The 21,127-nt window shown below is 50.3% G+C and overlaps 1 protein-coding gene across 1 annotated transcript; it reads left to right on the top strand.

Annotated features, from left to right (window-relative positions):
- The first annotated feature begins 5,441 nt into the window (after window positions 1-5,441).
- On the top strand, window positions 5,442-19,854 carry LOC138246647 (zinc finger protein 574-like). The gene is made up of 2 exons (XM_069201380.1): window positions 5,442-5,546; window positions 16,341-19,854. The coding sequence occupies exon 2, from the start codon at window positions 16,406-16,408 to the stop codon at window positions 19,184-19,186; it is 2,781 nt and encodes a 926-aa protein (XP_069057481.1). The 5' UTR covers window positions 5,442-5,546; window positions 16,341-16,405; the 3' UTR covers window positions 19,187-19,854.
- The last annotated feature ends 1,273 nt before the right edge of the window (window positions 19,855-21,127 follow it).

Below are 21,127 nucleotides of genomic sequence, written 5' to 3'. Positions count from 1 at the left end.
CTACCCACCCTGTCCCATCCAGAAGGACATAGAGGCCTACTCCAGGCTACCCACCCTGCTGCCATCCAGAAGGACATGGAGGCCTACTCCAGCCTACCCACCCTGTCCCATCCAGAAGGACATGGAGGCCTACTCCAGCCTACCCACCCTGCCCCCATCCTGCAGGACATAGAGGCCTACTCCAGGCTACCCACCCTGCCCCCATCCCGCAGGACATAGAGGCCTACTCCAGCCTACCCACCCTGCTCCATCCAGAAGGACATAGAGGCCTACTCCAGGCTACCCACCCTGCTCCCATCCCGCAGGACATAGAGGCCTACTCCAGCCTACCCACCCTGCCCCCATCCCGCAGGACATAGAGGCCTACTCCAGGCTACCCACCCTGCTCCATCCAGAAGGACATAGAGGCCTACTCCAGGCTACCCACCCTGCTCCATCCCGCAGGACATAGAGGCCTACTCCAGGCTACCCACCCTGCTCCATCCAGAAGGACATAGAGGCCTACTCCAGGCTACCCACCCTGCTCCATCCAGAAGGACATAGAGGCCTACTCCAGGCTACCCACCCTGTCCCATCCAGAAGGACATAGAGGCCTACTCCAGGCTACCCACCCTGCTCCATCCAGGTGGACATAGAGGCCTACTCCAGGCTACCCACCCTGCTCCATCCAGGTGGACATAGAGGCCTACTCCAGGCTCCCCACCCTGTCCCCATCCCGCAGGACATAGAGGCCTACTCCAGCCTACCCACCCTGCTCCATCCAGGAGGACATAGAGGCCTACTCCAGGCTACCCACCCTGCTCCATCCAGAAGGACATAGAGGCCTACTCCAAGCTACCCACCCTGCTCCATCCAGAAGGACATAGAGGCCTACTCCAGGCTACCCACCCTGCTCCATCCAGAAGGACATAGAGGCCTACTCCAAGCTACCCACCCTGCCCCCATCCCGCAGGACATAGAGGCCTACTCCAGGCTCCCCACCCTGCTGCCATCCAGGAGGACATAGAGGCCTACTCCAGGCTACCCACCCTGCTCCATCCAGAAGGACATGGAGGCCTACTCCAGGCTACCCACCCTGTCCCATCCAGAAGGACATAGAGGCCTACTCCAGGCTACCCACCCTGCCCCCATCCCGCAGGACATAGAGGCCTACTCCAGGCTCCCCACCCTGCTGCCATCCAGGAGGACATAGAGGCCTACTCCAGGCTACCCACCCTGCTCCATCCAGAAGGACATGGAGGCCTACTCCAGGCTACCCACCCTGTCCCATCCAGAAGGACATAGAGGCCTACTCCAGGCTACCCACCCTGCCCCCATCCCGCAGGACATAGAGGCCTACTCCAGCCTACCCACCCTGCTCCCATCCCGCAGGACATAGAGGCCTACTCCAGGCTCCCCACCCTGCCCCCATCCCACAGGACATGGAGGCCTACTCCAGGCTACCCACCCTGCTCCATCCAGAAGGACATAGAGGCCTACTCCAAGCTCCCCACCCTGCTCTATCCAGAAGGACATAGAGGCCTACTCCAGGCTACCCACCCTGCCCCCATCCCGCAGGACATAGAGGCCTACTCCAGCCTACCCACCCTGCCCCCATCCCGCAGGACATAGAGGCCTACTCCAGCCTACCCACCCTGCTCCATCCAGAAGGACATAGAGGCCTACTCCAGGCTCCCCACCCTGCTCCCATCCCGCAGGACATGGAGGCCTACTCCAGGCTACCCACCCTGCTCCCATCCAGAAGAACATAGAGGCCTACTCCAGGCTCCCCACCCTGCTCCATCCAGAAGGACATGGAGGCCTACTCCAGGCTACCCACCCTGTCCCATCCAGAAGGACATAGAGGCCTACTCCAGGTTACCCACCCTGCTCCATCCAGGAGGACATAGAGGACTACTCCAGGCTACCCACCCTGCTCCCATCCCGCAGGACATAGAGGCCTACTCCAGGCTCCCCACCCTGCCCCCATCCCGCAGGACATGGAGGCCTACTCCAGGCTACCCACCCTGCTCCATCCAGAAGGACATAGAGGCCTACTCCAAGCTACCCACCCTGCTCCATCCAGAAGGACATAGAGGCCTACTCCAGGCTACCCACCCTGCCCCCATCCCGCAGGACATAGAGGCCTACTCCAGCCTACCCACCCTGCCCCCATCCCGCAGGACATAGAGGCCTACTCCAGCCTACCCACCCTGCTCCATCCAGAAGGACATAGAGGCCTACTCCAGGCTCCCCACCCTGCTCCCATCCCGCAGGACATGGAGGCCTACTCCAGGCTACCCACCCTGCTCCCATCCAGAAGAACATAGAGGCCTACTCCAGGCTCCCCACCCTGCTGCCATCCAGGAGGACATAGAGGCCTACTCCAGGCTCCCCACCCTGCTGCCATCCAGGAGGACATAGAGGCCTACTCCAGGCTACCCACCCTGCTCCATCCCGCAGGACATAGAGGCCTACTCCAGGCTACCCACCCTGTCCCATCCAGAAGGACATAGAGGCCTACTCCAGGCTACCCACCCTGCTCCATCCAGGAGGACATAGAGGCCTACTCCAGGCTACCCACCCTGCTGCCATCCAGAAGGACATGGAGGCCTACTCCAGCCTACCCACCCTGTCCCATCCAGAAGGACATAGAGGCCTACTCCAGGCTACCCACCCTGCTGCCATCCAGAAGGACATGGAGGCCTACTCCAGCCTACCCACCCTGTCCCATCCAGAAGGACATGGAGGCCTACTCCAGCCTACCCACCCTGCCCCCATCCCGCAGGACATAGAGGCCTACTCCAGGCTACCCACCCTGCCCCCATCCCGCAGGACATAGAGGCCTACTCCAGGCTACCCACCCTGCTCCCATCCCGCAGGACATAGAGGCCTGCTCCAGCCTACCCACCCTGCCCCCATCCCGCAGGACATAGAGGCCTACTCCAGGCTACCCACCCTGCTCCATCCAGAAGGACATAGAGGCCTACTCCAGGCTACCCACCCTGCTCCCATCCCGCAGGACATAGAGGCCTACTCCAGCCTACCCACCCTGCCCCCATCCCGCAGGACATAGAGGCCTACTCCAGGCTACCCACCCTGCTCCATCCAGAAGGACATAGAGGCCTACTCCAGGCTACCCACCCTGTCCCATCCAGAAGGACATAGAGGCCTACTCCAGGCTACCCACCCTGCTCCATCCAGGTGGACATAGAGGCCTACTCCAGGCTACCCACCCTGCTGCCATCCAGAAGGACATGGAGGCCTACTCCAGCCTACCCACCCTGTCCCATCCAGAAGGACATGGAGGCCTTCTCCAGCCTACCCACCCTGCCCCCATCCCGCAGGACATAGAAGCCTACTCAAGGCTACCCACCCTGCCCCCATCCCGCAGGACATAGAGGCCTACTCCAGGCTCCCCACCCTGCCCCCATCCCGCAGGACATGGAGGCCTACTCCAGCCTACCCACCCTGCCCCCATCCCGCAGGACATAGAGGCCTACTCCAGCCTACCCACCCTGCCCCCATCCCGCAGGACATAGAGGCCTACTCCAGCCTACCCACCCTGCTCCATCCAGAAGGACATAGAGGCCTACTCCAGGCTCCCCACCCTGCTCCCATCCCGCAGGACATGGAGGCCTACTCCAGGCTACCCACCCTGCTCCCATCCAGAAGAACATAGAGGCCTACTCCAGGCTCCCCACCCTGCTGCCATCCAGGAGGACATAGAGGCCTACTCCAGGCTCCCCACCCTGCTGCCATCCAGGAGGACATAGAGGCCTACTCCAGGCTACCCACCCTGCTCCATCCAGGAGGACATAGAGGCCTACTCCAGGCTACCCACCCTGTCCCATCCAGAAGGACATGGAGGCCTACTCCAGCCTACCCACCCTGTCCCATCCAGAAGGACATGGAGGCCTACTCCAGCCTACCCACCCTGCCCCCATCCCGCAGGACATAGAGGCCTACTCCAGGCTACCCACCCTGCCCCCATCCCGCAGGACATAGAGGCCTACTCCAGCCTACCCACCCTGCTCCATCCAGAAGGACATAGAGGCGTACTCCAGGCTACCCACCCTGCTCCCATCCCGCAGGACATAGAGGCCTACTCCAGCCTACCCACCCTGCCCCCATCCCGCAGGACATAGAGGCCTACTCCAGGCTACCCACCCTGCTCCATCCAGAAGGACATAGAGGCCTACTCCAGGCTACCCACCCTGTCCCATCCAGAAGGACATAGAGGCCTACTCCAGGCTACCCACCCTGCTCCATCCAGGTGGACATAGAGGCCTACTCCAGGCTACCCACCCTGTCCCATCCAGAAGGACATGGAGGCCTACTCCAGCCTACCCACCCTGCCCCCATCCCGCAGGACATAGAGGCCTACTCCAGGCTCCCCACCCTGCTCCCATCCCGCAGGACATAGAGGCCTACTCCAGGCTACCCACCCTGCTGCCATCCAGAAGGACATAGAGGCCTACTCCAGGCTCCCCACCCTGCTCCATCCAGGAGGACATAGAGGCCTACTCCAGGCTCCCCACCCTGCTGCCATCCAGGAGGACATAGAGGCCTACTCCAGGCTACCCACCCTGCTCCATCCCGCAGGACATAGAGGCCTACTCCAGGCTACCCACCCTGCTCCATCCCGCAGGACATGGAGGCCTACTCCAGGCTCCCCACCCTGCTCCATCCCGCAGGACATAGAGGCCTACTCCAAGCTACCCACCCTGCTCCATCCAGGAGGACATAGAGGCCTACTCCAGGCTACCCACCCTGCTCCATCCAGGAGGACATAGAGGCCTACTCCAGCCTACCCACCCTGTCCCATCCAGAAGGACATAGAGGCCTACTCCAGGCTCCCCACCCTGCCCCCATCCCGCAGGACATAGAGGCCTACTCCAGGCTACCCACCCTGCTGCCATCCCGCAGGACATAGAGGCCTACTCCAGCCTACCCACCCTGCTCCATCCCGCAGGACATAGAGGCCTACTCCAGCCTACCCACCCTGCTCCATCCCGCAGGACATAGAGGCCTACTCCAGCCTACCCACCCTGCTCCATCCCGCAGGACGGTAGGGTCCTAGTCCGTAGTAATCTCCCCCTTCACTGTCGCGCCTGCGACGACGGAGCATCGTCCGTACGCTGCCCGCCCGGTGCCGCACTGCGCCATGTACCTTTCGGAGCCCTCCCACCCACGAAACCTGAGAACAGATTCGCCCGTCACCGCGCAGGCGGAGCCGCCCGCCTAGGCCGACAATTCCACGGCAGGAGGAAGGCCCGGGCGGCCGGAAGTTTGCGCTGCCAGGAGCACGTGCGGACCCCACGGCCAATCAGCGCTTCGGAGCTCCGGGAAGCGCGCTGGGATTGGCCGAGGTGTAATCGGTCGCTCCAATCCCAGGTCACTTTTCACTTCGCCACTTCCTACGAGAACAAAGGCGACGCCCGGAAAACGTTCGACCTGGGGATTGGTTGTTGTGCGACCCGGACCCGGAAGTGCTGAAATAGGGACGGATGACATCCGGTAAAAGATCGACGACGGACATGCGGGTACGCTGGCGGACGCTCCATGTAAGTAGGGCCAGGTGGCCCCGGTCTGGGGCTGTGTGCCGGAGCCGCTGTGCACAGGGCCCGGTCTAGCGTCTTATGTGGCAGGACACGTCCGTTCCCTCCGGGGCACCGGCAGCCCCTGCTCCTTAGGGTTGGAGGCCTCCTTGGGGTGCGCTGGCTGGGGCCCTTGGCTGTCTCAACCAAGGGCCCTTTGTACCCCCTTGCGGTCCCGCAGAAGGGCCGGGCTGGGGTCCGAGAATCTGGGCGCGGCCGGTGCCTGGAAGTCTGGCTGGACCCTGTCCCAGTGACCGAGGCTGCCCTGCACTTCCCCCTGAGACTGTCCCAGTGACCGAGGCTGCCCTGCACTTCCCCCTGAGACTGTCCCAGTGACCGAGGCTGCCCTGCACTTCCCCCTGAGACTGTCCCAGTAACCGAGGCTGCCCTGCACTTCCCCCTGATACTGTCCCAGTGACCGAGGCTGCCCTGCACTTCCCCCTGAGACTGTCCCAGTGACCGAGGCTGCCCTGCACTTCCCCCTGAGACTGTCCCAGTGACCGAGGCTGCCCTGCACTTCCCCCTGAGACTGTCCCAGTAACCGAGGCTGCCCTGCACTTCCCCCTGAGACTGTCCCAGTGACTGAGGCTGCCCTGCACTTCCTGCTGACACTGTCCCAGTAACTGAGGCTGCCCTGCACTTCCTGCTGACACTGTCCCAGTAACCCAGGCTGCCCTGCACTTCCTGCTGACACTGTCCCAGTAACCCAGGCTGCCCTGCACTTCCTGCTGACACTGTCCCAGTAACCCAGGCTGCCCTGCACTTCCTGCTGACACTGTCCCAGTAACCCAGGCTGCCCTGCACTTCCCCCTGAGACTGTCCAAGTGACCGAGGCTGTCCTGCACTTCCCCCTGAGACTGTCCAAGTGACCGAGGCTGTCCTGCACTTCCTTCTGATACTGTCCCAGTAACCCAGGCTGCCCTGCACTTCCTGCTGACATGGTCCCAGTGACGTAGGCTGTCCTGCACTTCCTGCTGACACTGTCCCAGTGACCGAGGCTGCCCTTTACTTTCCGCTGACACTGTCCCAGTAACCAAGGCTGCCCTGCATTTCCTGCTGAGACTGTCCCAGTAACTGAGGTTCCCCTGTACTTCCCCTTGAGACTGTCCCAGTGACTGATGCTCCCCTACTCTTCCTGCTGATGCTGCCCTGCACTTCCTGCTGACACTGTCCCAGTAACCCAGGCTGCCCTGCTCTTCCTGCTTAGACTGTCCCAGTAACCCAGCCTGCCCTGCTCTTCCTGCTTAGACTGTCCCAGTAACCCAGGCTGCCCTGCTCTTCCTGCTTAGACTGTCCCAGTGACCGAGGCTGCCCTTTACTTCCTGCTTAGACTGTCCCAGTGACCGAGGCTGCCCTTTACTTCCCGCTGAGACTGTCCAAGTGACCGAGGCTCCCCTGCACTTCCTTCTGATACTGTCCCAGTAACCCAGGCTGCCATGCACTTCCTGCTGACACGGTCCCAGTGACTGAGGCTCCCCTGCACTTCCTGCTGACACTGTCCCAGTAACCCAGGCTGCCCTGCTCTTCCCCAGGAGACTGTCCCAGTGACTGAGGCTCCCCTGCACTTCCTGCTAATGCTGCCCTGCACTTCCTGCTGACACTGTCCCAGTAACCCAGGCTGCCCTGCACTTCCTGCTGACACTGTCCCAGTAACCCAGGCTGCCCTGCACTTCCTGCTGAGACTGTCCCAGTGACCGAGGCTGCCCTTTACTTTCTGCTGAGACTGTCCAAGTGACCGAGGCTCCCCTGCGCTTCCTTCTGATACTGTCCCAGTAACCCAGGCTGCCTTGCACTTCCTGCTGACACGGTCCCAGTGACCGAGGCTGCCCTTTACTTTCTGCTGAGGCTGTCCTGCATTTTCTGCTGAGACTGTCCCAGTAACTGAGGTTCCCATGCACTTCCCCCTGAGACTCTCAGTGACGTAGGCTACCCTGCACTTCCTGCTGTTACTGTCCCAGTAACCCAGGCTGCCCTGCCCTTCCTGCTGAGGCTGCCCTGCACTTCCTGCTGAGACTGTCACAGTGACTGAGGCTATCCTGCACTTCCTGCTGAGTCTGCCCTGCACTTCCTCCTGACACTGTCCCAGTACCCGAGGCTGTCCTGCACTTCCTGCTGACACTGTCCCAGCGACCGGGGCTGCCCTGTACTTCCTGAAACCACTGAACACTGTCCCAGTAACCAAGACTGCCCTGCACTTCCCCCTGAGACTGCCCCAGTAACTGAGGCTGCCCTGCACTTCCCCCTGAGACTGCCCCAGTAACTGAGGCTGCCCTGCACTTCCTGCTGACACTGTCCTAGTAACTGAGGCTCCCCTGCACCTCCTCCTGAGACTGTCCTAGTAACCGAGGCAGCCCTGCACTTCCTTACATTAAGCTACCCAGTATTTCCGCTTGAGACAGTCCCAGTAACCACAGCTGCCCTGCACTTCTCCCGAGACTATCCCAGAACCTGAGGCTGCTCTGCACTTCCTCCTGAGATTGCCTCAGTAACCGAGGCTGACCTGCACTTTCTCCTGAGACTGTCCCAGTAACCAAAGCTACCCTGTACTGTCTTGAGACGAGCCCTCCTGGTGCAGGGCTGGGACCTTGCCCAGATCCATCCAGGGGCTGGGACCTTGCCCCGATCTGTCCACGGGCAGGTTATGGTCGTTTGTGTCTCAGAAGGACAGGACACCTTCTAGTTTGCTGATGGTCATTTTCTTCTGTCCCGTCACTGCCTTGCCAACCTGTATTCTCCTATATAATGATTCTTTGCCCTGACCAGTGTAGACAAAGTGTTGTCGATTGTGATTTATCTAATGCAGCGTGCCCGGGACTTGTTAGGTCTCCTACAGGGAGCTTTAGCTTTTTATTTCCATAATGACAACTGCACAGTATTGTGTATAGGGTTTAGGAGCTGTACTTCAGCATGCAACCTGGTGCGCCATACGTCCGCCCGTCAAATAAATAGGCTTTGTGCAACTGGTACGGTGCAACCAATAAATCAGTTTTCTTTAGTACAAGTGTTGTTTGGGCTTAACAAAGCAAGTCTCGGCACCGTTATAAGGATTATAACGTATTGGCGTTGATGGGCGTGATGGTGAAAGAACAATTTAATTAGGTCTCAAGCTGGTTCCTGACAGTTTCTAGCTAGTCCTTAATTAGTTATGTGGCTTGTTAACTGTGAATGGGAATTAGATTGGTCAGACAGAACACTAGATTTAAGGTGACCGTTGTATTGTGCGCCTGACTATCCAGAAATGAACCCAGCTTTCTTTGATGTTGCTAATTTATACGTTTATGTACAGTTGTCACGCCTAGCATAAGGTGGCATATGCACCAGATTGTTTTCCATTTTTTCATGCTTTTCTGTGGCTTTATTCAGAAACCTTTCTATGACATCAATAGCAGAAGTCATCGGGGCTAAATCAAGCCATGCCCCTTAGGAAACCATATTGTCATCGTTACACATACTGCTAGTCTTATAGACTGATGTTTGTGGGAGAATTCATTCCGTATACCACCCCAGTGATGGCATCTTAGCTCATCCACTTGCTGATGATGGCATTGAGGCCTGTAAAGAGTTCAGCACTAACCATTGTCTTGTTCAGAACTACCACTGCCTTAGTTATGAATGGCTCCTTAGACTTTGCTTACCTCGTATTTTCTGAAATGTATTATTCAACAACCCTCCCAGCAGCAGTCTCGCTTTCTGTTGGCCATAGGTAAATACGGAGACTGTAATTTCAAATGGGTCAATACTTGATGGTTTAGTCTGAGTTACCCTAGGTAGCGACCGATAACTTAAGCAGCACATTAAGGGCCAGATGTACCAAAGGATTTTACCCATTCTTTGTCTGGGGGAAAAAGCTTTCATACATATGGCCCTAAGTTTGAGGGCCCCCTTCCAGTCCCTGTCATTCCAATCCAGAACAAGAAGACTCAGAATAATGTTTCAAATTAAATCGATAGAGTGCAGGCAAACTTACCAACACAATCTATAGTGGGTCACTTTTTGTAAAATGGGTTACATCTCTTTCCCCCTTGGTCTGGGCTGCCACTGCTTGAGCCTGAGTCCTGCTCAGTGGGTTCCTGGTCCAGCTAAATACTTTCTAGTATAGGAGTTGTCAGCCTATAGCAATCCTGGCTATTAGGAACTTTGTCTGTTTGAGTCCTCCATGCTAGCTCAGCACCAGTCATTTGTCTTGAGGAAAGGTACACTTTGTCGTGCTTACTGTCTCCCTATACAGAGGTGGATGGGGCCTGGTGAACTGGAGACTCTCTATGTTGGAGTCCTAAATGCTGGCTCACTAACAGTAATAGATGTGCTGTTTCCATGCAGGCGTGCATTATTTGAATACTCCTCGCATGAATAGGAGTCTGTAATTAACTGATGGGGAAGTAAGATGGTGAACACAGAAGCAGCCAAGTTTAAAACAAACTGAAAGAAATAGAACTCTGCCACCCAGTCCTGAACACTGCCGAGAAGTGTTGGAGCAACCATAACAGTGTCCTGTGACAGAAACCATGGATTCTGCATCCTTTGTGTTCTGTAGTGATGCAAGGTAAAAGCAGCGTCCGCTGATGCCTAGGCACAATGAATCCGCAAAAGACACACAGCTGTCGGGAGATCCCAAAAGATTCAGCACCTGTCAAATTTTACATGAAATAAAATGTTGCGCACCTGTAATTGTGACAGAACAACATTTAAATACATTGTGTGGGTTTGTGCAGTGGATAACCAGTAGTGTGTATATGTGTGTACGCAAAGACACTCCTGAAACTATGAAACAGCCTAAGGGCTCGCTTACCGAAAATGTGTGCAATCAGCAATACAAAAAAGATAATGACTCAAAATGAATGCAGAATAAAAGTAAGGCAACATGAATCACTCGAGTGATGAAGGGTGGCAAAGCATTGCAAACCAACCAGTGCATCAAGGAAGCAATCAACATTTTATAAGTCCTTATTTTATGACCTAGTAATATTAAAAACAATTGTAAGGTTGTATGCATACACACTCATTTTGATGATGTCAACAACTGTACCAAATGACAGTGTCATTTGCTCATCAGATTGTTAGATAACGTTCCAGATTGTTTTTGAGTAACAAATTTCGAAGGCCATCGCCGCTTGATATGTCTGATTTACAAAACGTACGGCTGTAATGGAGAAACAATGGCACAGATGATTTGACATTACTTGAAAACAGCATGTCCTAACACAGATGAGAAGGCAAGAAAACAACTGATCTACTTAATAGGAGATGATGTAGAGGAACTGTTTACAACATAATCAACTGAACAGATTCAAAATGCGTGAAAGAATAACAAAACTTATAAATAAATAAATGCTTTTTCCACAAAGAAATATATTGATTTTGAAAGATACATCTATTATATAGAAGTTGGATGAAGCAAAACGAAAGATCAAGCCAGACGTGTGAAAGGAAGACCAAGGGATAATATAAACGCAAGGGTAACCAAAGAAATGATTGTGTAGAATTACATTTCCTAACTCTGGAACACAGCCTGCTATGGGACAAAAGTGCTGAAAATGTGGTAAGAAATAACCACTTTGTGAGTGTACGGAAAGCCACCAGCCAGGTACCAAGGATGGGACATTGTTATGAAACCAGACAAGTAAAAAGGATAACTCATAGTGTAAGGCCCATGGCAAGCCAAAGCAAAAATGATGAGTGACATATCTCCCGTCAGAATTGTAGTAGAAGTATTATGTTTGATGCACAAAAAGGAAGCATCTGATGGAAATGAGATGTCCTGAACGAATTACTTGAATCAAAAATGGATAAACAAATCTGCGCTATGGACTTGAATGTGGGTCGCCATGTTCCTATGTTTGAATTAGTCAGTGGTGCAACATGAAATATATAACGTGTGTCCGAGTATAGCAGAATGATGAACACATTAGCACTTAGACCATCAGTTGTGCTTGTGTTAGACTAGGGAGCAAGAAAACTAGTAGAAAATTTAGTCAAATTAAATTGTCAAATGTGGAACTGCTTCACTAATAGAAGAGATGCCTATTTTAAAAGAGGATGTCTCGGAGTCATGTTTGTTGAGCAGTGTGACAGTTCAAGTGATAGGGCTTGTAAGTATGACATATAATATGACAACTAAACGTCTATTGTGTGTGTGTATTATATATATTTTTTCCAGAATTATTTGCTTGTCTTGGCAAATTGTTTGGCGCCTAAATTGCTGTGCACATAAATGAAGCTAAATGTCCAGTAGCTGAAAATCATCTCTAAGCGCAGGCGAAGTCAAATACAAAAAGATATTGTAGAACCAGTATGTTTCTATACAAAAAAAATATACACTTTGGAACATGTTTGTGTGTGGAAATAAAACATTTTGAGAACATTTTTGTGACAATTTTTTCTTTTTTAAATTAAAGTGATAATATACTTATGGATGAAACAGATCAAAAGTAGCAAGGCCCAGCATTTAAAGAGGCATACAAGTGTCTGTAGCAGGTTAAACATTGAATAGGGGTAAATGTAATTTAAAAAAAAAAATTACCTGCATTTTGTTTCTCCAAATTTTTTCAAAGCTCTTAATGCTCCTTGATCCATAAGAAATAGAATTACATTCCCATTGATGTCTCGGAATTGAGATCTTTACTGGGTACAGCGAGTTACTGTTCGCAGTACCTTCCCCAATTTGCAGCAATCAGTGCAGCCCTAAGGAAACTAAGTAAGGAAGGCCAAAAGTTTTTTTGGACTCAAGATTGTGAGAAAATAAGACAAGAAGGTGACGTTAGCAAAAAACATGGCTTTACTTTGTTTCCAATTTGTGCACTGAATTAACCATAGATGCAAGTCCATTTGAATTAGGTGCCATTCCAGCTCAACATAAACCAGGAAAAGACTTGCCATGGTGAGTAGTGTCTTGCTAGTAGAAGTGTAACTAAAATAGAACAGGCATTTTCCCACCTAGAAAAGAAGGTCTTGCTGTTTGAGCTTGCAAGCACTATAACAAGTTTGTTCTTGGCACTGCATTCACTATAGTCACAGATCAAGTGCCTATACCCATATTAGGGAATCCTATAGAAAAAAAACCTCCACGGATAGAAAGATGTATTACTTGAACATTTAGGTTGTTATAGTTCTCTGTTGCTGGATACATTAGCAACAGCAGAGGGTAAGGCCTTTGACATAGTGACTGGCATGAAAGAAGTTGCGTAGATGCTAACTAAAAGATGAGTCATCTGACTAAGGTGCTAAATTTCATTATTGTACCTCCAAAATATATCATATAACACCTTTTCTGCAGCTGAAAAGCGGGATGAAGTTTACAAAATTACAGGTCCTTACTAAGCTACAGATTTTTAATATAGGTCTTCTGATATCCCTGTTCTCCAAGACAGTTGTAATGGCAGTCCTAAAAAACAATGCTCGCCCACTTGCTATGACGAGTCATTTTATCAGGTCGAGCTATTTTTAGGACCTACTCACCCCTTCTGGTCAGTTGACAAAGAACAGATGTTTTGTTCAGTCTGAAAGTGCAGGAGCTTTAAAGAAACATTTAAATCTTGTTCTTGTCACATTTGCTCTGTGTTCAGAGACGGAGATCAAAAGTAAGTTAGTCTTACAATTAATTTTCCTTCTGACTGCAGAGTTTAAGGATTTTGTAAGGTGAAATGTCTGACTTGCTGTAGAAAGAGTGTGAAATGAAAGGCTGGACGGGTTAAGTTTTCCCATACAACATTTAAATAACTAAGTCAACTGTACAAACATTTCAAAATATATTTCAGTAGTTGCTCATTGTTTGTACTTTTGTGTGATGAAAAAAATGTTTAATAAGATGAAAACAAATCCGAACACTTTACTTGGTGAGGTTCAAAGTATAAAGATCTTTTCTGAAACCCACATTTCACGGATTGTTAGTACATTATATAGTGTTATCAGTAAAGCTGCAAGTTAGTGGGAAGGTTTTTGGACATTTCTTGAAAATGTACTGTCTGTAAATGACAGTGTGCGACCACACCATGCTTTAGTAATATATTTATTAAAAGTGAGTGTTTAAACATAAACAGAGAAACACTCATGCCTTGATAGCATTGCATGGATTATGTGTCCCCTCTATGTGGGCTAGAATCTTATTATACATGGAGCAAATGTTTAGTCTAATCAAAAAAGGATTTTTTTTTTTGTACAGCAGAAATGCTGACTTCACATATTTGAAGGCGCACTTGTGAGAATGAAGAAAAAGATGACTCTGGAAACTAAAATATTTGCCTAGGGTCACACAATTTGAGACCGTTTACGGGTCAATTACATTAGTTATACTCGAGTAGATTATTCAAGTTACTCGACCTAAAACCGAAAACGTTTTATCACAGGGCCATGACTGCCTCTCATCTTTCACCTTCACTGTACCTGTAGGTACTGTACCTGTTCCTTGTATCACTGCTTAAAACCGGAAGGACCCAGAGGATCAGACCTCCTACAGGACTTTGGCACACCTTAATACAGTTTATAAGATTGTAGCTAAGATACTGGCAGACAGTTTGGCCCCTCTGGTTCCGCCAATCTGACTCCACGCTTCAAATTAACAGAATCTCCTTACTGCGGGAAACTACCACATTCTGTTACTTAGAAATCCTCATATACCATACCCCTGCAGACCTAGTGGATGGTAACTTAGTCCAGTTATTAAGTCCCTCCTCTACATTCACAAATGTGTTCTGGGAGACCCTGTTGCTTTCTGTAGGGGCTGTATAGCTCTCACCAAAATGGTTATGCTACTACATCTCCTATATCGTTTTGCCAACCTTCCCCTGTATATCACAAAGCAGTTTTTTTCCTCCCTGAAACAACCATACCCCACTTTTGCATGCTAGGCTCAGACTTTATCCACATGCTCTGCACGTGCGAGGTGCTTTCCCAGTACTGGCAAGAGATTACAACCCACCTGACTAGATGCACCTGACACAACACTGCATCCCTGGGGAATCTGCCTGCTAGGCCTGTTAGGCCGCACTAAGAGAAACAGGGCAACAACATTGTTTATAGACTTAGCTATACTCCTGGACAAGCAACAGATTACACACAAGTGGAAATCACCTAACCCCCTCCCTTTCTGGCTGGGCACTCTCTGTGACCACTTGAGCACACGCTGAGAGTTATGCACTACACAGCAAATACTTTAAAGGGCTGTATAGGTGCGTAAGTATTGTGTGGGATGCCCTCCTGTCGGAGCTTTAAACCAGCATACATGAGGGCGGCCTCCCCCTTAACCAGAGCCAGAGGCTGCTGCCTGATGGTCCGAACAGAAGCCTGGAGACCATAATTTAGTAACGGTAACATGGCCCATTCCTACACGCCCACACAATCCGTCACAAAGTGATGAATATTGTGTAATTAACCCTGACCCATGTAGACAGGTGCATGCTTGTTTTAGATGCTGTTGTAAAAGTTTACTTTTTAGTGTCGAGCCTGCCTATCGCTTGCGAGACGCTGTAGTAGTTAGAAAAGGACTCGGAGCCCCGTCCATGTCACGTCAGTGTCTTTCATTAGTTTGTGGGCTTGCCTTTCAAAATCTGCTTGCTTTCATTAGTGGAAGGCATGCATACGTCATGCCTTTTCCGGTGGTTAGCCCTCCTCGAGCGCAGCGACCAAGTACTGAAAACATACGAGCCTCGCTGTTTTCCATCCGATTTATGGACTATTTTTTCTCTTTTTTTCGCAGCGCGATCTTGCTTGTTTAGCAGCGCAATTGCGCTCGTATTTTCCCCATTTAATGAGGCAAGAAAAGTCCGGTTGGGAGTTTTCAACTGCTGATAGCTCTAACTTGGAAAAATGCAAGACCCTTTGCATTGCACATGCCTTTTATTTGTGCCAATGGAGCCACATTTCATGTACTCACATCAGAAGCTTAGATTACATGATGTACTAGCCTACAGCTTCTATAATATTAACATTATTTAATCTAGACTAGATCCAGAAGTAAGGTGGTACAACAAAAGTCAGTATATAAGCTCTGTCTCCAATTTCCACACTGTTGTAAAATGTAATGTGTATATGAAAATGAACAATAAAGAGTTCTACAATGGTAGAAGCTGTGCTGAATTTTACTCCCAAAGTAGCACTAGGCCTTCTTGGGTGGTCTACTGAATGTGTTGGAGACTCTTCTCATGGAGGCAGTGCTCCAGCATTTTTGTATAGGAAGCGGGAGAGACTGTCTGAGCTCATGGGAGGGCTCCCTGCCAGGCCTTGTAGGAGCATCAGGGACTGCCATTGTGTGGTCTTTGATGGTGAATGAGGAGTTGGCTTTATTTAATCATGTCCAAAATAGGAGAGCCCCTTTTCTATTATTTGGAAGTGAGAGAGGCACTGTCCAGTCTTGTGGATGGGTCAGAATGCCTTTGTGGATTTGGAATTGCCAAGAATATCCCACCTTTTCCTGTAAATTATTTGGGCAGCCCTCTTTGGTTGCCTGAAGGTTCATGGGAATAATTCTGTACATGTTTTTGTCGGTAAGTCAAGGAATCCCTTAATGGTCTTCTGAAATGGGTCAGTGGGGGTATTGGTCTGTGCTTATGGATTGAGTGGGGCACACTGATCTTGATTTGGGAGTTGCCCCACCTGACCTCTTTGGGGGGGGGGGGCTGATTGTCTCACTACTTTGGCTCGTAGTCATCATGGTGGGGGAACAGCTGTTCTTTAGGCCACTCAAACTGGTGTAAAAGGTACCAACTTGATTGGGTCTTTGGTGTATCATGCCCATTAGTAATTTGCTGTCTTTGATTTTTCCACCAGGTTAAACACATGGAAGTTGATTATTAAAGAAAGGTTTCCGTCACGCTCCTTCTTGAAGAATTGCAATGACGGAAGAGGAATCTGATGAGACGGTACTGTACATTGAGCATCACTATGTGTGTTCAGAGTGTGGTGTGGTGCATCCCAGCCTGAAAGAGGCACTGCTCCACCAGCAGAGCCATACTCTGATGCATCAGTATGAGGTTGTGGAAGTTGACGAAACCACAGAAGATGGTGCTGCACTCTTCCATACAGTTGGCACACAAGAGAACCAGTACCAGTGCTTGGAGTGCGGGCAGCTGCTGCTCTCACCGGAGGAGCTACTTGAACACCAAGAGATGCACATGAAGTTACTAGCTCCTGAAGTAAATGAACACAACTCCGGGTCGCCGGTGCTGAGCCAAAGTGAAATCCGCTATGAATGCACTGAGTGCAAAGTCCTGTTCGATGCCCAGGAAATGTGGATAGCCCATCAGCAAACCCACCAGAAGCAAGCACCACCCACCAGAGCCCTGCTTGGACCCTCCCTCAAAAAACAGGCTCCACAGAATGTACCAGAACAGGTTGTGGATGTTGTTGACCTACCTCCAGTGGCAGTTGGCGAAGTTTCTCCAGTGACGGTGGAGCAGGAAGTGCCGACTGACTTCTCCAACCAGCAGTACTTCTGCAGCACTGCTGCACTCAGCCAAGCGCTTGTACAGCTGGAGCACTCTTACAAGAAAAATCAGGGGCAAGACGGTGGGGGCTCATCTACCGGCACAATTGAACTTCTACTATACAAGTGCTCCGAGTGCACACAACTCTTTCAAACGCCAAATGAGTTCCTGGAGCATCAAGGCACTCATTTTGTCAGTTCAGCTGCCCCGGAACCCATTGGCAATCCTTTTCCTAATCAGAATGGATTCGAAAGCACTGGGGAGCATCAGATGACTGAAGAACTTGTGAGTGGGGAGGAGATGACATCCGTCCAGGAAGCAGATCCAGGATTTGATACAATGACCAATGACCACAGCTATGAACTTAAGAACAACTGCCTCACGCCTGTCCCTGAAAATGAAGTCACCAAACCAGACACCCAGGAGAGAAGTACCAAGAGGCTGAAGCGAGAGCCTGGGACACAGTACCAATGCATTGAGTGCCTTGTCCAATTCTCCTCCTCACAGGAGTTGCAGCTGCATCTCCAGTCTCATCGGCAAGGTCCCTTCAACTGCCCCCTCTGCAGTAAGGTTCTGCAGACATTACCCTCACTGGAAGAGCACATGGAAGCCCACAGCACGGAGTCCCACTACCTGTGTGTCGAATGTGGCCTTGGTTTCGGATCTGAGGCCATCTTGCTTGCACATCGCAAGACTCACACCACCAATCCGCTTTACATGTGTGAATGCGGCAAAAGTTTCATTAACATGACCAAATTTCTTTACCATCGCCGCAGTCATGGGCAAAAGGACAAAGAACTGGTAGAAGCTGGGGCAGAGCCATCTAGCTGTACATCAAACGTTGGCCAAGAAGACCTGAAAATAGAGGAACCCTGCTTGTCCACTCCTGACTACAAAGTGATATCCTCAGAGGGTGGTGAGCAGATTTTCCGATGCATGGAGTGTGAGAAAGACTTCTGCAAGCAGGTTCAGTTAGTGCGCCACCAGCGATTTGTACATACGCTTGAGCGACAGCACAAGTGCCACGTCTGTTGCAAAATGTTCAAGAAGCAGTCACATGTTCGCAACCATATGCTTATCCATACTGGTGAGCGACCCTTCCAGTGCTTGGACTGCGGCAAATCTTTCAATTCCCAGGCAAACCTCCTGCGGCATCGTCTCACCCACACGGGGGAGAAGCCTTTCAAGTGTGAATTCTGCAGCAAGGCCTTCACACAGTCCTCTACGCTACAACAGCATCTCTTTGTGCACGGCCAGCAATACCCTTATAAGTGCCAGGAGTGTGGTATAAACTTCCACCGCCCTTACCGGCTTCTCATGCATCGCTACCATCATACGGGTGAGTACCCCTACAAGTGCAAAGACTGTGAAAAGTCCTTCCTTTTAAAGCGCCTACTAGAAGTGCATGAGCTGAGCCATCTAGGCTTGGAGCCGCATAGCTGTACAGACTGTGGGGCCACTTTCGCCAGCCCCCTGCGATTGCAGGAGCATAAGTGCAACCTGACTGCTGGGAAATTTGAATGCATGACTTGTGGAAAGAAGGTGAACTCAGCTGCTCGACTAAAAACCCATGAGCAGCTTCATAGCAGCGGACAGCCCCTTAAAGAAAGGAAAGTAGGCCAGAGAATGCCAAAGTGTGATGTGCTGCATGCCACACAAACAGCAGAGCGCCGGGTCCCAGCAGTCAAGAGCTTTGAATGTCCAGACTGCCTTAAGATGTTTAGCACTGAGACTTCCCTCCATGTCCACCGACGCATCCACACAGGTGAGCGGCCATACCCCTGCACAGATTGTGGTAAAGCATTTCGACAGTCCACACACCTCAAAGACCACATGCGCCTGCACACAGGAGAGAAACCCTTCAAGTGTGAAGTGTGTGACAAGGCGTTCACAATTGCCATGCGCCTTTCTGAGCACAGACGCATCCACACTGGCGAGCGGCCATACACTTGTACAGAGTGTGGCAAGGCCTACCGCTCCTTCTCAAACCTATGGAAGCATAAGAAAATCCACCGCAGCCAACCACCGGCCCCTCCCACCCATACCACAGACTACTCCAACACTGTCACCATCCTAGAAACAGTGGAGTCTATCCCTATCGAGAGCATTGAGATATATCCTGTATCCCTTGGGCAGGACATTCACTTCGAGAGCATTCAGGTGGAAAATGTCCAAATGAGTGTCTTATGAGGGTGCTAATGTCTGCTTTCTATTTCTTGTTAGACAGCATTCACTTGTTGATTTTCAGCCACCCAAACTGGTCTTAATTGCACCTCTTCTGGGTGCATTACGAACATAGATTGTCTTTCTTTTTTCCCTATGAACTGGTGTGTTGGTTCACTTTGACTGAGACTTCAGGTTTTGTTATTTACCATGAAAACTTTGTGTTGAAAATTAAAAATATATATTAAAATAAGAAAAACCTTTTTTAAAGAAAAAAGCTGCCGGAGAATTAAAATGTGTACTTATGTTTTAATTTGTAGAGATAAAAGGACGAACATTTGTTTTGTTGCTCGGAAATATTTACCACCTGTATGTAATCTTCTTACCTAGTTAGGGTGCCACTGTCGAATATGGAAGAAATGGTTCATGTGCCAGGTATCCTTGGAGCTTATTGCTTATTGTTTGCCTTCCTTGGTGCAGTTCCTTATAGTTAAAATAGAGGTGGATACCTCCACCTGTCATTCTATGCATGTGTGAAGGCTCTTGTGAATCAGTTCCTGTGCTAGTGATGTAAAGGATCCTAGATGTGAGATGCATTGCACGTTGCTGGTTACCTAAAACGGTTGATGGAGCTTTAGTTTAGAAACTGAGATGACAAGGTATGACCAGCGTGGGATAAAACTGTGAACCATGGGAGAACCTACTGAGTGTTTTTTGGGGTGTTGAACCTATGATGAAATGGTGTGATCTAAATATGTTAAAGGGCTGGTCAAGCACCACCTATTGATACCGAAAAAATAGGCTGTTAAAAAAAATAACTGATGAAGAACAAAAACCTTTTTTTTTTTTAGCATCCCTTTGAGGTATGGTGGAAAGGGAGCTACTTCAACTTTGATTACTGGTACACGTTTCATCCCATGACGTTTCATAGGGTCTTCTGAAGAGGTACCATGGGCTTTCATCAGTCAGATCAGTGTTTTGGGCTAAGCCTACAAGCAACGGATCTGCATCCCTAAGACGTCTGCAGCTCCACTCAAGGTTATTTGGGATGCTTCACCTTAGCTGGTTCTGTGCAGTACATTGTGCGATGGTTTTTGGAAGCAGTTTCGCCAAGGTAATGTATCTGGGCAAGGCGTTTACTGGCACAGTTTGCTGGGTGGCAAGAAAACACAAAATATGGGGGTGGGGGGTAAGCTTTTTAAAATCTTAAAAACAAGCACTTGGAAGGGAAGTGAGTAAATAGGATATTCTGAATAAAGAGAACACTCCAACACAATCAGACACCATGATTCATATAGCAAATAGGTTACATTGGGAAGGCCTAGTTCAGTGTTGGTGCATGCTTTGCAGGACCCACTTCCTGAGTGGAATACAGAAGTATCTTCTAAAGATTCTGTCCTTGAAAACACTGTTGACCCGTATGGCTAACTTTGGCATTTCAAGGACTGTTGTATCCTTCCAATGAGATTACCATTTGATATTGAGCCTTGTACATTCTCCTTTGTAAGACGCCGTATTGAGTATGTGTTTTAACCCTTCACCTTGTATCTGTAACGTTGGTGATCTCCAGTGGCACAATAGAAACACCTTGGTCTCCTTGGTCACTGATGTGGTAATTGACCTATACAAGTGAGCAATCACTCCAGTGGCATCAGACGTACACTGACCAGATTTGCACAAGGGTTTTAATTGTAACAACTTGAGGACCTATCCAATGGGCTTCTGATATCCCAGACCGCCTTCTCAAAATGGTCCAGTGTCACAACACACATGGTTACATCTCCAGTCATTTGAACTATGTAATGGCTGCCAGTAATATTTTTCTTATGTTGCTGGCAGCCAATTGGAACACTCACTCTCGCTTGAGTCACTCCTGTGGGAGCGAGCTGCCCCAAGGGAAATAAAGCTCCCGGGACCTTTTGGAACGCTCTGTTTAAAAAAAAATATATTATGTAAGGTAAAATAGCT

This window comes from Pleurodeles waltl, chromosome 7, assembly GCF_031143425.1.
Source record: "Pleurodeles waltl isolate 20211129_DDA chromosome 7, aPleWal1.hap1.20221129, whole genome shotgun sequence".
NCBI lineage: Eukaryota > Metazoa > Chordata > Amphibia > Caudata > Salamandridae > Pleurodeles > Pleurodeles waltl.
The sequence above is the reverse complement of the archived record's forward strand: the minus strand, read 5'-3'. Positions and strand labels throughout refer to the sequence as shown.